This window comes from Achroia grisella, unplaced genomic scaffold (assembly GCF_030625045.1).
Source record: "Achroia grisella isolate CSIRO2021 unplaced genomic scaffold, CSIRO_AGI_Agris_v1 utg807, whole genome shotgun sequence".
Taxonomy (NCBI): domain Eukaryota; kingdom Metazoa; phylum Arthropoda; class Insecta; order Lepidoptera; family Pyralidae; genus Achroia; species Achroia grisella.
In genome coordinates this window covers 100,667-118,729 of record NW_026713028.1, presented here as the reverse complement: position 1 = coordinate 118,729, position 18,063 = coordinate 100,667, and the positions used below count along the sequence as shown (strand labels likewise).

Genomic DNA, 18,063 nt, shown 5'->3' with positions numbered 1-18,063 from the left:
CATAGATCGGCAGTTTAGTAGCAGTCCGCTGCCAAAACCTTTCATATTTTGTCATATTAACATTAGATATTTTGAACATTTGTAAATAGATATAACCTAAAAGAACTTATGATAAGACAAAAAGTCTTTACATATTGATGTAGACGACTGTACCATTACAAAAAGCAAAATAGTCACAAGCATGTGAACATTGCAGTACTTTGTCACCGTAATATCATTGACTCGTACCTACTTTTTACCAATATTTCATTACTGATACAAGGTACCAGTGTTAGAAACAAACAAGGTGATTCTCACCTAATGTGATACAGTAAGGGATAGCTAAAAATTGAACAGTACTTGCTAATACCATAAATATATTACGATTATAAGACGATTATAGACTTTCAGGGCATTAATAATGACATGATTTTACGAGAGCATTATAGAGTATATTATACATATAAATCAATACAATTTTAAATATATTCACATACTCAACATTGATAAAAGTAATAGTTAGGCAGTATGGGGCAGGCTTTTCGCCTGACCGAATTGAACTATTTTTAAAATAACAACAGCATCAACACAATATATAAAATAATTTACCTGTTCAAAATTCAACCAAGCGATCTCATTTAAACAATATAGCTATTGCTAGTTTAAATAACTCCGTATTTTGGCGCCAATTTTAATGACGTTATATATAAAATCAGTATAATGTAATTTACAAATTCTTTTTTTTTTAATTAAGGGTTATGGAGGCCTAAAAACATTAGCGCTCAGGAATGGCAACGAATTGTATATATAATATCAATGTTATATACATTGATGTATAGAAAATATTAATGTTTAGTGTGAGGCCATTTTGCAATATTCCAGTTATATAAAAAAGAACATTTTCCGTCACATTTCAGTTCTTTAACCGACAATCAGATAACATTAAGTTGATGCGCTTTTAAATACTAATTAATCAATTATGCAAGGCCTTGTTATTTCTTTTTAATTATCATTTTAAAAACTGCTCTTAAAGTTATCTTTGTTTGTGGTATATATAAAAAAATTGAAAGTTGATCATTTATTCAACGACACAAATATTATGCAGACGAGTTTATTCGGCACTAAGTGCCTACGAGTAAATCATATAATAACGTTTAATGAAATCGTAAAGGGCCTAATCTCTATATATAATCTGTTCAAAAAAACAATTGTCCAAAACATTGTTTTTGGAATTTATGGCTGGTTGTCAATTAGTTTGTGCATGCTGAACTCAGAATCGGCTTAAGCGATTTTAATGCAATTTAACTGATATATTGTAGCAAGCCTCCTGTGTCATGGCGTTTAGTTTATAGCATTAGTTCACATACTTACAACCTATTATTACATTCAAAATACTACAAGTATGAAATCATAGACACGCTTAGTATTTAACAAGATTTAAGTTTTCTTTTCATGATTGAGAGATATTCTACTAATATCACAGTAGCCAGACGGTTTGGAATAGTTTTTTAGAGTATTCCTTATTTTACTAATGTATTCCTGCTTTATTTCCTTACTCGCCTTCTACGGTATACTGGAGTTGAATAATGAAATAGAGGTGCTTCATTGTATTCTTATCTTACGGCATTATCAGCAAAGTGAACCAGCATCCATGCATACCTCCGCATTAGTGTTATAATATTTAAAATTAATCTTAAGTTATTAAATTGTTAATTATTTTTATTAAATTACTATTTTTACTATAATTATTATTTTATTTAATTTAAAATTCGGTATATTATAAAATTAGGCACTACGAATATACAAAGACTGCAAAAGAGAGGGGAACCAAAAGGACTGTTGAAATTCAGTAGATACAGTAAAAATGCCTTTAATCCAATCACAATGAAAATTAAAAAAAAATGTACTTTAGTTTTTGAGATAATCCTACCAACTTAATCCTCATACAATGAAAGAAGCTATTATTGGAAATGGAGCAAAGGCTAGTAATGTCAGGTCGTCCTCCACGAGCTGGAAACCATCGTATTACTATTCTACTCTTACTGATGCCCCAATGAATACCTACCGAATGGAACATTTCTTTATGGGGGATAATGAAATTACTCCCTCTACGCTAAAAGTACAAATATATACCTGCATTCAGTGATACGAAGAAACAATATAAGGTCAGGCAGTCCACCGCTGTGAATTATTCACAATGATTTTGAAGTGGACCATGTGGAGGTCGACCTAGCTTGTTTAAGTATTATTTAATAATAATAACCCTGGATAATATATACAGCGCATCTAAACCCAAGCTAAAAAGAAATTGTGTTATAGGTACTAAAAAACAGATTTTTTTTTTCATAAAAACATATATAATATACACTATGTATACTATATTAAACACCTAAACTAATACAACATGATTGTTTGTATTATTATATCTCATGAACATGAATGTTTCCGTCATCGAACGCTGAGGCAGTCAAATAGTATTTTTGAATAAAAATGTTTGCATTATGCAGGAATCGAATCCATCGAATCCATGTTCACCAAAAGTGAGATAGTCATTGTATAAAAATTAAGCAACGTAGTGATTAATAGATTTGTAAATATAATAAAATCTATCTCCAAAGATACATCTACTGCATCAGTAATGGTGGGGAGAGTCGCCCACTCAACTGGTTTCCAATTACGGTAAATGAGTTCATTGGTCTACGGTCAGATACCTCAGACCCTGGCTTTATCTCCTGCTGACCGCGCGACTTCGTCTGCATAAACATTTGATACTCTGAGTAGTAGTTTATATTTATGATTTTCATTATTCTACGGGCCCAACAGATGTTATAATGTGGGTACATATGGTTCCATAGAATCCGCCTTATATGAAGACATGCAAAATTTTATATAAGTTATGCTTCTGTAAATAATTACATAATTTTGTCTTTCAGATAGCATATTACATTATTATATTATAAAAATTAAAAAAATATATTATACTTATATTTAGTCATTATTATATTAATATAATCCAATTCTTAAAACATTTTATCATTAAAATTTAAAAATTATTTTATTGTATAAAAACATCTCTCAATTAACCAGTTGCGTAATCTATTTTGAAATATTTCAATTAGTATCTGTAATAGTTTGAGGTATTCTGTTTTTAATTTTTATACACATTACTCTAAAATTTTTATATACTGATTTGTTTGACCACATTGATTCTGTGTGATTGAGCAGAATGTAAGTGTAATGTACTTGTAAGTTGTATCAGTTGATATTAAATTTAGGGCCATCGTTTAAAAATATAAGTATTCTTGATTACAAAATAAAAAAAAAATTAAAGTACATATCTGTACTAACGTGAGAGAAATGACTGAAGTAAACTCACTTTGTTTAAAAAGTGTCTATAATTTTTAATATAGGTACATCATATAGTTTTTTTAGACTTCAAGGACTTCAGTTTTAACGCACTGTACATATATAGGTTGTATATGTACCGTGCGTTAAAAGAGATGGTATGACGTCAAAATTGATTATATGATATATACTAGCTGTGCTTTTCACACGCGTTAAATGTCAATATATGAATTTAAATCAAAAATAATCCTATAAAATAAGCCTACGTATTATTCTGATGCATAAGCTATATTACTGTAATGTTTCATCAAAATCCGTTCAGTAGTTTTTGCGTGAAAGAGTAACAAACATCCATACTCACAAACTTTCGTGTTTATAATATTATTAAAATTAAGATTTAATCTAAAGGAGGTAAATCCTAATGACATTAATATTTAGCGGCTATTTCTCTATATATGTATATATAGTATAGAAGTATAGATATAAACATGTAAAAAATTACAAGTACATATGTAGATCATTAATTTAATAATTATTTGGAACCCTTAGTATGCTGACTTGTAAATTACTAGTTTTATTATCTGCTGAATAACCAACATGGCCAATAGTGAATGCCATGGAACAATGCACCACACCAGCTTCTTCTTTACTGTACGTTGCAAATAAAATATATTCTATCTATCTATCTATCTACCAGTGTAGGTACCACACAACACAGTGAATAACATAAACTTTCATAAAAGATGGTCCAATCCTCGTAAGACTTACGATAAAGAAAAGAATACAATAAAGAAAAACAATACTTTCATGTAACAAAATTTGTTTTTAAGAACAAAAGAATCTATACATAAAAACTGTTTTATTTTAATTAACGTTTATAATAAAAGGACAATATAATAAATAACTCTGGACAACTAACACAGCACCATCTAATCCCACGGTAATATGCTTGTGTACTACACAACTTTTACAAATATTAATTTTTTTGTAAATACATTTTTAACAAAAATAATAATATATATTTCAAACTCATGAATACAAACGTTTGCACCGTGCGAGGAATTGAGCCCGCGACCATCTGAAATAAAGCGGTCTGTTAAACCGCTAGACCACCGAGGCCGTTATATGATGCACAAAAATATGCCGTGTTAAATAAGAATTAATAAAACAGTTATAGTTAGATTCGTACTAATATATGACTTAAAATAAAGTAATCTTCACATAGTATAAAACAAAGTCGCCGCAACTGTCTGTTCGTTAATATCTTTTAAATTATGCAACGGATTTTAATGCACTTTTCAGCAATAGATAGTGATTCAAGAGGAAGGTTTATATGTATAACTAGCTGTACTCGTGACTCTGTCCGCGTGGAATTTAACTTTATTCTTCTAACAAAATTTTTATTCATCAGCTAAAAAAAAAAGTCCCGTCAAAATCGATCCCATTAGCCGGAACAAACAGACAGATAGATAGACAGACAAAAATTGTAAAAAATGTTATTTTAGTGTATGTACCGTATTTATATTCATATGCATGTAGTAAAAACGGTTATTTCAATATTACAAACAGACATTCCAATTTTATTTATATGTATATATACATGTGTGTTATAGTACAGAACAAGCCGAGAAATTCAAAGATTTGTAATACATCCGTGCAAAGACGGGACAGGTGGCTAGTATAAAATAAAACTACATTTTTCTCCTTCAATATTTGTTTTGTGTACTTTAATACGAAACAACTACATTTCTTTATTAATTTAGGGCATTTTGTCCATTTTTGATGCGTCAGTACCATCGTACGTAAATAAATAAATAAAAAAACATATCTATCGAAGTCAAATTGTTATAAAGTTCAAATTCAAATTCAAGATATCTTTATCACGTAGGTCTATTACAGACTCTTATGATATATCAAATCTACCGTCAGTTCGGAATTACTTGGAGATGAGTAGAACTGACAAGAAACTCAGTTTATTAACTCAGTTCATTTATAATAATAACATTTAGTCGTGCGAATCTCAGTTCATATATATAATAATATAGTGATCTAACATTTGAAATTTGGCATACAGGTAGATGTTATGACGTATCCGATAAGTGATTTTGATTAATTCTACCCCCAAAGGGATAAAATAGGGGATGAAACTTTGTCAATTTTAAACCGATCGGGCTGAGACTTTGCATGCATAAAGCTACTATGACGTAGGCATCTCCTAAGAAAGGATTTTGATAAATTCCACCCCTATGTGAAGTAATTAACGCGAGCAAAGCCGCGGGCAAAAGCTAGTAAAATATAAACAGAGTAATTAATAAGTTCTAGTGTATAGAGCGGGTCCCATAAAGAGTGGCCTAAGGACAACTAGGCGCACTCATAGTGTCATGGACCAGTAATAGTGTGCACTTGAAGTACACTTGCGAAGTGAAGTGTATTAAAGTGTTTTTAAAACTAATGTTCATTTTGTAGGGGATTAATCCGCGGTGTAATTAATAATAGTATTAAAATATGTGTATGTCACGCTCACTAAAATGTCCAGACATATGGCAGCGTGGTGGGCCGGGTTATTAAAATATGGCCGATGGTAGTGATGGTTGGCTTGTGAGTGATACTCGTGAACGAGTGCTGTAGCGCGTCGTGGCAAATTCACCACGAATTTATCACAACGGTTTCCAGGGGGAACTGACATGGTGCGTTGCACAAAACGTGATTATTCACATTATTAACAATCCCCTACCCTACATGTTTGTATCATGCAAGGAATCGAATCCGAATCAAAAGTAAGACGGTGTGACGGCTAAACCACCGAGGTCATCAAATATTATTAGGGATTCAAGATATCAAGTATCTGTATAGAAATCACTTCTGTAACTGACTGTACCGGTATATCCACATATATCTAAGGCTTGCAGATATATTCAACTTAATATTCGATCCTCGATCTTCGCCACCGCGAGACAGTTAACGAGTTGCGTGCAAACATACACACCGACAGTGTAACAAATATTGTGTATACGAAACTTAAGTAATGGATATGAAAATAATATTTGTAATTATCGCTACCTCTGTTGCCGGTGCATACGGTAAGTTACAACTTAGATACTAAGTAGTATATAAAAATATATTAATGATTTTGTTCACAAATATTTTTTATCTATATATATAAGGGTCTTTAAAGTTGAGAGTCTGTTTATAATTTGAAATTATATAGTATATTATATAATATTAACAGTTTTTCACTTTGCATAAAGTTTATAAATTTATATAAAAAAAACATTTAAAAAAAAGTTATTAAAAAACGTTTGTATCTGACACGGTTGGATCGATTTTGACAGGATTTTCACTCGTAGATAGTTAATAACATTTGCTAGTAGTCAAAAAGGTTAATTCAGGCATTTTGGTAATTTAGGCTATTTTTATAAAAAAAATATATATTCCATGTTGAGGATGTCGCGGTTATGGTAAATATATAGTATAAATATAGCATATATTAGCTATGTACTATACTAGCTATATTTATACTATACATTATTATATTATAAAAATCTCGCTTTACAATTATTGTTCAGCATAAACTCCTAAAGCAATTCTTATGAAACTCGGCCAATAGAAATATAATTATGCTGAATACAATTGTTTGTATTTTGAGGGAATCGAATTCATAATCGTCTGAAAATGAGGGAGTAGAACACTCCCTCATTTTCATCACATAAATCTTTAGTAGGATCAGTTTTGTAATAAATATAAGTAATTTATTATTAAAATTAATATGATGTGAGTATGTTCATTAAAAAAATTACTTAAGAGCCATTCAAATGCTTAAATCAGTGTACTATGGCTATTTTATTACGAAATACTTTTAAATTTCTTTTAATTCAATCTTCACTTGTAGACGTCATATTAATTAAAAAAGATAGTCGTTGTTTTCTTTTAAAAAAAATTAAGTAACTGGATAGCAATAGTGATGAATTAATTTAATTCAATTACATTAAAAATATTGAAATGTAATATCGAAACGAAGTAAATGTTTTCGATTATTATAGTTTTGTTTATTTTTCTATTGTATACTAATTGAATTTTGACTCATTATTTATTTGATAGCGGAACGGATTTCACATATCAACTAGTTTATTATATAAATCATTTTTATTTAAGTTAGGACTCGTCTATAAATTTTTGTGTGTGAATCTGTGGGAAAGAATCTCAATTGGCACTATCAATTTGGGTGCGATTTTCACTAATATATTATGACAAGGTTTATTTCAAAGTTTTGTTATTACTTAATGAAAAAAATTACACAAATACAAAGTCACGGGGTCAGCTAGTGTTTAATAAGTGACAAATAATGATATGGCCAGTCTGGTCCATAAAATATGTGGTTAATAATTATGGTATAGGTATAAAAACAAGTAGACTGGCGTAAATAAACTGTGTATCCGTTTACTCCCATAGTTACATGACAAACAAAGTGATTCATATAAATTGTTTTTTTTTTAATTATTCTTTAATTCGCAAAAACAAGATGGACATCGTAAAATAAGATAATGATCTTTGCAGTCACTCAGTATCTAGTCATTCGTTTTGTATTTTCGGTAGATAATATTCATCAAAATTTCATTAGGATCGTCATAATTTTTCGTACTCGTCTTCGTTGAACAATAATATAATAGTAAAAATAACCCTGGAATTTCACATAGCGCCATTTAGTCCCAAGATAAGCAGGGCTTGTGTTATGAGTTTTTTTAATACATACATTAAATAATTTTTTTTAATACATACATTAAATAAAACACGGTTTCTGATTCAACGTTTACTTATGAACAAAATTTAACGAACACGGTGTAATACTATCCTATATATCTAATGACATTTATAAATTTACCCACAATGTAAAAACGTAGAAAATAACAATATACAAACTATTATACTCATGAATACAAATGTTTGCACCGTGCGAAGAAACGAACTTGCGACCATCGAAAATAAGGCAGTGTGCTAAACCGCTAGACCACCAAAGCCGTCAAACAATTTATGAAGAAAAAACACAAACACATACAGCTATGTTTATTACATATTAGTTTTTATATATTGTCTAGATATTAGAGAGTGATGTTCAGTGTTTGTACGGTAGAGAATGCATGACGATATCAATTTCTCTACGATGCTACTAGAACATCTCAAATATTAATCACCTATCGATTAAATTCCATTCGATTATCCAACTGGAACTTCAATCGTTAGTATTGGAATCACTATGTTGCTAAAATAAAATAAAAAACATGAAACACTTTAATTGTGGAATGAAGAAAGTTCCGAGATTTTCTCTATGATTTTTTTCAAGAAGGGTATATAAGGTCGGCAACATGCACGTGACACTCCTAGTGTTTCAGGCGACCATAGGCTACGGTAACCGCTTACAATCAGATTGCCGCTGTAATATTAAAAAAATATATATTGTACAATTATAAAACACTAGAAATTTGAAGTATTTGTTGTATGTTAAATGTTTTCATTATTATTTAATTAAAAAAAAAACGTATATGATGAGTAAAACTTATTAAAAAAAAACAATTGTAGTTAGATCGAGAAACCAATATGTCTATTACCTAGTTGCCGAATAAAATTTAACAGAAGCATTTAAGAAAATGAAAATAATGAAAAAAAAATAGAAACCCATGTGACAATAAACTCTACGCATAAAAATAAACTGATAATTTACAGTTTTAGTGAAAATTTGTTCTAATTTACAGAAATTAGACGCATTACAAATAAAAAACGGAATAAAAATCGAAAATGAACACCTCCTACGATTTAAATTATGTATTCTTAAATTCGGTTGTAAATAAGAACTGCCTGCTTCGTGTAGTTTATTTCCAAATCTGTTACTTTCTGTGTGGGTTGTAAATTTACACAATGCTAACATGTTGTTAATTCTAAAATGGAAACGTAACCCATTCATATGTTTATTAAAAGAGTCCTTAATAAAAACCACAATCCTAATATGAACGTGCAATTTAGAGCTGACTTCGCTTCAAAGTTACCGTTATAACATTAATTATTATAAGGAAAGTGGATCATTTCTGTCTATCATCTACAGTTATTTCACGTCACGGTTTCAAATGCGCACAGAAAAACAATAGGGGAATCAGTTCGCTTGATTGACAGTCAAATTATCTCGTTTATATATAAGTAGTTGAATTATTTTGTTGGCATAACAAAGGTCTCAATGGGCAGCCTGCAATTGAATCGCGTAGAGACAGAGTGATTTCTCTATGGTAAATAATTAATCTATTATTATTTTTAAGGTACCGTATCTAAACTATCTGTTAATGTTATCAGTTTAATATTATTTATTTGTATAGGTAAATACGACTACCTAGGTCGTAGGTACTAATAACTACTAACCTATACAAATCTATAAAAATAAGTAAAATTAAAGTGTCTGTTTGTAATTTCAAATTAACAACTTTTCACAAAATGTATATGATGTATATAAAAAAAAAATATGTATATCAAATGAATGTATAGTCATGTATATCAAAAATACAATTAAATTTCTTATTTATCTATTTATTTATTTATTGGACAAAATTTATTTTTTTTAAATCCTTAAAATTACACTCTTCTACTTAATCGCGAAATTATTATTTTTAATCGCGATAATATCGCGATAGAAAATTATTATAGTGATATTAATTAATAATATCACTATAATAATTTTCTACTGTCAACGGTACTGCATAACTGATTAACTTATGTGGTAAAATAACATTTGCCGGGTCAGCTAGTAATTTATCATAATATAGAAATTATATGACTTTAGTCCGGGGGTGCTACGTTTGTTTTCCTTTTATATTAAGCAGGTAAAGGTAGATAAATACAGTTTTTTTATAGCAAAGGACGGAACGATTATATGTAGTTACGGTTCACCTGATGGTAATTGATTACCGTCGCCCATGAGCACCCGCACATATGGTTAAAATAAGCTAGTTTATATAATTGTCATAAGTAGGCAGTTGTACTAGTATTATACTTTTTGTAAGATGATCAACCATTGTCGGCCAATAAACGTGTTCCGAGCAAGAGGTGTTTCAATTATTACATTGGCGACTTGGATGGTTTTAAAAAATATTAGTACATAGTCAATTAGGTATTACAGTTTCAATATCGCATCGGTTTGGGAATACCATTGATGAAAGGTGATTCGTCAATGTGATTGTGTGTGGAAAAATTTAACAGATATTAATAATTTGTAGCAATAATTACAATATATAATATATATGTAATTTAAATGTATCTCTACTTAAATAGGAGAAGCACCGACAAACTACGATTTGAGCAGAAACAAAGTTGGCGGCAGTGAATTTAATGGTAACACCATATGATCCAATTATCATAACATTCTATATATGGTCTCAGGTCATCATTCAATATCCTAACAAACACATGACATGACATGGGAAGATTATTGTTCAATATCCTATCATACTTAACATCGACAGGTTATCATTAAATATCCTAACAAACACATGACATGACATGGGAAGATTATTGTTCAATATCCTATCATACTTAACATCGACAGGTTATCATTCAATATCCTAACATATTTGTCATAGGCAGGTTATCATTCACTATCCTAGAATAACGATATAGACAGGTTATTATTCAATATCACAGCATACCTGACGTGGGCAGGTTATCATTAAACACCATAACATATGTAGTTTATATTATGAGTTTTAGGTATCATTCAATATCATATCATACTTGACACGATCAGGTTATATAGTTCAATATCATTATTATTATATTAAACGTAAGTTAACACGTATCATTTTATGGCAAATAAAGGTATATACCTCTCTCGATGTTTCAACTATGTTGCAGTAGTCGTGTTTTGTGACCACAGCTAATGTAGACAATGTACAACATAGTACCTAAAAATTTATTATCATAGCACAAATTATTCCTGTTAAGATCCGATTAACTAAATTAATAATGTGTACTTAACGCTAGAGTTCCAGAAATATGTACTATTCAATATCATCCATAAGAAATATTTGCACACCTTTTCTAAGAGGCCAAAATAATGAGCATGTCACTAAAGTTAACAACAGGTCGTCAGCTTGTGTAATTGTAGGTGGTAAGGTATATTAATCTGGCCTCACATAATCAGGTTCAATCCAGACGGCCCATTTCTACGACGCCGTTCGATGGCACTTTTCCAAATTGTTGCAACCAATGTCAAATCGAACGGATTTATCGGTACGAGCCCTGCGTCTGTTAATGGTAATGTACGAGGACCGTTGGTTTAAAAAACTGTAAGAAAAACTAAACAATTGATGATTTTAAGTATAATAATAACGTCATATTTTACTATTATAATGTGTCATTTTTAACTAATTAATGGTGTACTAACCAGGAAAACACATGAGGTCAAGGTGACATGTAACGAAGTCGTTTAATGAAATTAAATAATTCTCAGTAATTACCTAAATCGGTATAATGATGCCTTCACGGGGTCATCTTTGATAGAACTGGACTGAAATAACATAATTAGCTACCTAAACCGGAATGCACAGAACGAAATCAGATTCTCATCTTTTTCTCACTGTTAATAACAATAGATAATTATTTAAATTTGTTTGAGATAAACAAAACATATTGTAATTAATAGTAATAAAGTACGCGGATGTATTACATACAGGTTTTCATGTATTTGTATTTGTTATACAATAAAAATGAAATCGAGATACAGATCTCGTATAAAAATGCAGTGTATACTTACTCAGAATAGCTGTATAGACAAAGAAAATAGGCATATTTTTATATTCTATTACTTTCATTACTGGGCCAACAGTATTTAAAACTTTTTCATATTTCAAAAAAATATTATTATTAGGAATTAGTACTTAGTTTCTGTAATATAAAGTGTCACATGTAAAGACGTACAAAGTTTCCTTTTTAATAGAATTTAATCGATTTTTCATTATTATAATCAACTCGATTGAAACTATTACCCAAACTAGACAAAAAGACAAAGTTAGCTACTTTGTCTTTTTTACCACACATTTCTATAATATTTAGATCTGAATCGACCATATTCAAAATTGTAATGTTTCCATTCAGTTCGCGCCAAAAGTCAGCCATTTTCCTAATTCATTGCCCGACGCAAAACCTACTTATTGTCATTCATGCCTCAATCACATATTAATAATAACCATTTATTTTATTATTTATATTTATTATTTAGCTTTCATATCATAAACATGTGCTATAAGCTGAAATAGCCTCCACTCAGCTCTTGCTGAAGGTGGCATTACAGTGCTAATGTTCAATGGAAATACCACTCGAAAGAGCTAGCATTCATGGCAACTTAAGTTTTTTATAAATAAAATATAGGTATAATGGAACAAATTGGGAAGTATATATATGTTATAAAGTCATCCATCATTGGTGTCATATTCATATAATTCGTGTCATTCATTACTAACCATCATACCATCGCTTAACCTACCGTTCATCAACAGGTTTCGGATTAAGCGATATACTCCACTATTTATTAGGAGGCTACGGTCACTACCAACCTGGACACTATCCGTACCCGAGCGGGCCGGGGTACGGGGGCAATCCAGGGTACTACCCCAACCAAGGGCTGCAAGGACCTCCGGGGGCGCACCCGGGCTGCCCTCTATGCGATTCGTCGGTGTACAGCTATTGTTCGAAGAAGCAGGCCCATGATGCCTGCTGTTGTGGAAATGGATGTAAGTATGTTACTATATACCATCACGAGAGTTATCCTAGATGGGGTAGTCAGAATAATTTTTAAAACTTTTACTTTTATTTATTCTTATAGAATTTCATCATTTTTATATTTTAATTATTTTCAGTTTTCCATGATATCTTCTAGCGTAGGTATAATAATATATATAAATTGAATTCTTGACAGAAACATTATAAATTGTCAACGTCATAGTGACAGCAACACTTGAGGCTATAGGCTTAGACTCTTTGACCTTTCCATTAAGGATAAATAAAACAAAAAAAAAGCAATACTTGACATGAAATGTATATTACTCTGTATATATTTGAATTAATTTTTTTTTCTAATTTCATCTCAAATATAGCATTAGAGAACCGCTTCCAGAATTTACCAACGATTAGTTTTATTTCCCTTGTTTTATTGATAAATTTTGAGTGACAATCTTTCTCTTCACAGTTAACTCACCTTATTGCTACAAAACGAACTGCAAATTCCTGTACGCGAACACGTGTGACGAACACTACCTCATCTCAAACTGCTGCTGCGTGGACCTGTACAAAGATGGCGGCCAAATTCAACCTGTCGCGATCGCCGCATAATAACTAAATTTCTAATTTTATCTGAGGTTTCATTAGTGATGTATCGAATAGTATTTAAATTTAAAGTCTGACCAAAAGTATATGAGATTTAACTAGGGGACGCCACTTTCGTTCATGTAAGAAAAAGGTAGTTAAAGTTAGAGAAAATAATAAAATCATTAAGTATAATAAATAATTGAGATACATTTGCTATTATTTCTATGCTAATTATCTTCTTAAAATCTATCCTTTTTTTTACTGTACAATAAAGTTTTTTTATGAATTTTAATGGTATGGTGCACTTATCTGCGCTAAACGCTTACGCTGGTAAGGCACGATGGAGGCTAGCCCATCGTGACAAATTTACCAGGAATTTATGGCAATGGTTTCCAGGGAGAACCACGTGGAGGTCAAACTGACAGTACATAGCTAACAAAGGTGTCATTAGCACACATTGCTATCATCTTCTCCTCACAATAAAGTGTTATACGCAAACATCTTTGGGGAAGAAACATTATGTTATAGAATTTAAAATATACGGTGAGAATGAAGTCAGATCAATTTATCACCATCACTAGAATCAAATCTACACATATAAATAAAATTGGAGTGTCTGTTTGTAATATTGAAATAATTACAAACAGACACTCCAATTTTATTTATATGTGTAGATTTGATTCTAGTGATGGTGATAAATCGATTTTTACTACATGCTTATGAATATAATAAAATATACGGCACATTCACGAAAATAACATTTTTTTTATAATTTTTGTGTCTGTCTGTCTGTCTGTTTGTTCCGGCTAATCTCTGAAATGACAGGACTGATTTTGACGGGACTTTTTTTACCAGGTAGCTAATGTAATTAGGAGTAACATAGGCTATTTTTATTTTAGAAAAATAAAGTTAAATTCCTCGCGAACGAAGTCGCGAAAACAGCCAGCAAAATAATTAAACATAAACAAACGAATCAACGATAAGTACTTAATCAGAATTGTTGGATGCTTCTAACAAGCATATGTTTTGGTCAGACTGTAACTACTATTTAAGTACAGAGAGGAATGCCTTACTAGTTTTTAGAATTATTAAATACGACCAAACATAATAATAATATTAGTAAAATATAACGTAACGTTATTTGGGCGTTTCATTATAATCTTCTCTTTATAATAGATCCTTTTATGCAACTGGAATGACAAACTGGCGGGTCACCTTATGGTAAGTGGCAACAGTCGTCTATACGTACATGAGCAGTTTTACATCATCATGCGACGCCCGTGATTTCTTTGTGCGTTATAATTCTGTAGACTAAGGGTAATTTATTTGGCATTGGAATTATAGATATATTTTATTTATATTTATATATATATATATATATATATTAAGCAATTATATGTATTATGTGTTCCCATGTAGTAGGTATATACTTTTTATGAGATTGTTTTTCTTATTGATTATATTTGCACCGCCTACAATTTTTCTCTACATAACCTGTGGTTGACTGGTAGAAAATGCCGTGAGGCGGTTACTTTGTACTATTTCTATTATATTACTTTTTATTTTGATATTGAAGTTATATGCATTGAAGTTATATAAATAAATAAATAAAAATAGAGGATGGAGCTATCTTATAATTCCAATTGAATCAAGCAACCTGCTCGGCCGCTGTAACAGATAAGAGAAATAAACAGAACTAGATAATAATAATCTCAGGACAATTCACTCATCGCCATCTGGACCCAAGTTAAGCTAGCTGGAGCCTCGCGTTATGGGTGCTATAAGTTAACTAATATAAATAAATAGTTACATTTTTCCGTAAATACATACATATTATACATAGAAAACACCCAGATCGATACAATCATACTCATGAATATAAATGTTTGTGCTGTGCGAGGAATCGAACCCGCGACCATCGGAAATTAGACAGTGTGCTAAACTGCTAGACCACCGAGACCGTCATATGAAACTCTGTAGGCTAGTTTGGAGTATGAGCAAAATTTCCACGCTAACAAACGACTTAATATATATTGTATTATTAAACGACATTATAAAAATAGGCATTTGAAGTACATCAATATAGACGCGGACAAGCGACCATGTACACGTCCAACGTCAAGGCCTGACACAATGACAGAAGAACAAGTGGACAAAAATCTAATTTCAATAACAAACATGTTCACTGACAATTCGTACACTTGTCCTTTACTTTGTTATTTTTACCGATACTGCCTAGTGGTTTACTACCCTGATTTACACCCATAACGTGAATTCGACGCTTGACAACACCATAAACTTTGTCATTTATATTTTTAGCTCTATGGTGATAGATAAGTATAAATAACAATGCCTTTATCACCCTTCACCGGAAAAAGATTTCCCGAAGCAAGCTGATTGGCGGCTAAAATAGTTGAGGCTGAGGTACACGATCTGCTGTAATCACTACGATTGATTAACTCTTATTTAGTTACTCAACCATTTGGTTGTATATTTAATATTTTCTCTATTAGAATATTTCATTGAATTAGGTTAGTTGGTGTTTGTATTCACACCCTTCAACTTAAAAATGTAAAAAGCGCAACACACAAGTTTCTTGCTTTTCTTGTAATGAGATAGCTTTCCGTATGATAAACGGAACGGTAATTAAAAAAATGTAATGACTATTCAAAAGTGCTTCAGTGTAAATTCATATGAATAAATGATTTTCTATTCTATTCTATTTACGCAGACAACTTCATAAAAGTCTACTTAAGTAAGTACGTAGGGAAAAATACACATTGTAAAAAAAAACAACGAGCTTTTCTTAAGTCATTTATGCACCACGAATTATTCGTAATTACACATTTACACACATCTCTCACTACATTGTAGAAAACAGTGAATCTATTAAGATTCTAGGCTTTGGATACAAATACAGAATCACAATTTTACACATTTGTTTTTTGCTAAACAAACAATTATATAGAACATTCTAGAACAATGTATAATGCTTAAATTAGGGAGTCTATTTGTAAGAGAAAATACTGCAGTCTATTTCTATTTTAATACGAAATTTTATTAATGTTTAATAAGGTATTGTAAAATTTTATTCTCAAAGTTTTATAATAATGTATAGTCTGAGCTCAACAACGGGTGCTGCTTGTAGGGACTGGTCTGCTCTGATCATTATAATGATTTATTTTGTTACTCAAATAACTATTTATTTACTATTGTGAATTCAGCTATTTAGCAGTTTACATCCGAACAAAAGCTTAAACATGTAATGCTGAAAAACATTTCTTTAAAAGGGAAACACGCAAGTTTCTCTCGCCTTTTTGTAATGAGCCTGCTTACCGATTGAGTGGTAGAATAAAAATTATATGACAATTCAGAACTGCTTATTTCAACTTTATTAGAATAAACGCTATTTCTATTTCCAATAATATTAATCTATGTTACTTTTACAAAAAATCTCAAATTGGGAATATTTTGTAATTTTAAGTACATTGTATACTGACTAATATCATAAATGAATTCTTCGCCAGTGCTTTGCAACGATTAAATTCACAAAAAACAAAGACCAATCCAAATATCTTAACAATTTATCTTTTCGTAGCCTACAATGACGTAAAATAAATAATACAGAGTAACCTTGTACTGACGTAAACGCAACCAGAGCTCAGACTATTGAATCCAAATCAGTTACATATAATAAATAATTCCATTTCAAATGTATGACAAAATTGTGTTATCAGCACATATATAATTCACAGTATATCAATCAACGCCACAAACAAGCGATTCTAAAATATCTCTAAACCTATCTCTAAAATTTTCATATTTTGGAGATAAAACCCATTGACATTATCATGATGGGATCGTTTCGAAATTAACCTTCTCTAAAATTAATTCTCTCTAAAACGTTTTTTTTATTGCTGATTTTGGGCTATTGTCAGGTGTTAAGACCTGTAACACTGCGACCTACATAGATCTATTGTGCTCGCCCTTAATAACTTTACTCGAGTATCTAAAATATCTATAATTTTAGAAATAGGTTAGCCAATTTTTCTTTGAAACTTATGTCTAGAATTTTAGAGGTAGATTCAGAATATTTTTGAGTGGGTTCCATTATTAACATATGTACATATTTCAAGCATTATATATGTTAGATAACAAATTGATCATAATTTCAACCTTGAAGTTAATACTAAATGATATTCATTCATAATATCTGGCATATGATGTTTGCGGATCAAATGTCAAATCAGCAAATTAGGTAAATTACTAGAAGATAAAGTCTGCACAAACTTTCATAGTAAGAACTGAGTTACACGCTTCCCAGTGCAAGTGATTACATAAACAATAGCGTTACGACGACACAGTACACACTGTGCCGTCCATACAGACGTGTCACTTATG

The 18,063-nt window shown here is 30.7% G+C and overlaps 1 protein-coding gene across 4 annotated transcripts; it reads left to right on the top strand.

Moving 5' to 3' along the window:
- Positions 1–6,259: 6,259 nt before the first annotated feature.
- LOC131851711 (uncharacterized) lies at positions 6,260–14,208 on the top strand. Of its 4 annotated transcripts, none has more exons than XM_059202240.1 (4): positions 6,260–6,404; positions 10,633–10,692; positions 12,891–13,088; positions 13,544–14,208. In XM_059202240.1, the coding sequence occupies exons 1-4, from the start codon at positions 6,350–6,352 to the stop codon at positions 13,684–13,686; spliced, it is 456 nt and encodes a 151-aa protein (XP_059058223.1). In that variant the 5' UTR covers positions 6,260–6,349; the 3' UTR covers positions 13,687–14,208. The 4 variants fall into 4 exon arrangements, with proteins under 4 accessions (XP_059058223.1, XP_059058222.1, XP_059058226.1 ...); XM_059202239.1 differs by having other exon boundaries at positions 12,855–13,088; XM_059202243.1 differs by lacking the exon at positions 10,633–10,692.
- Positions 14,209–18,063: the final 3,855 nt, after the last annotated feature.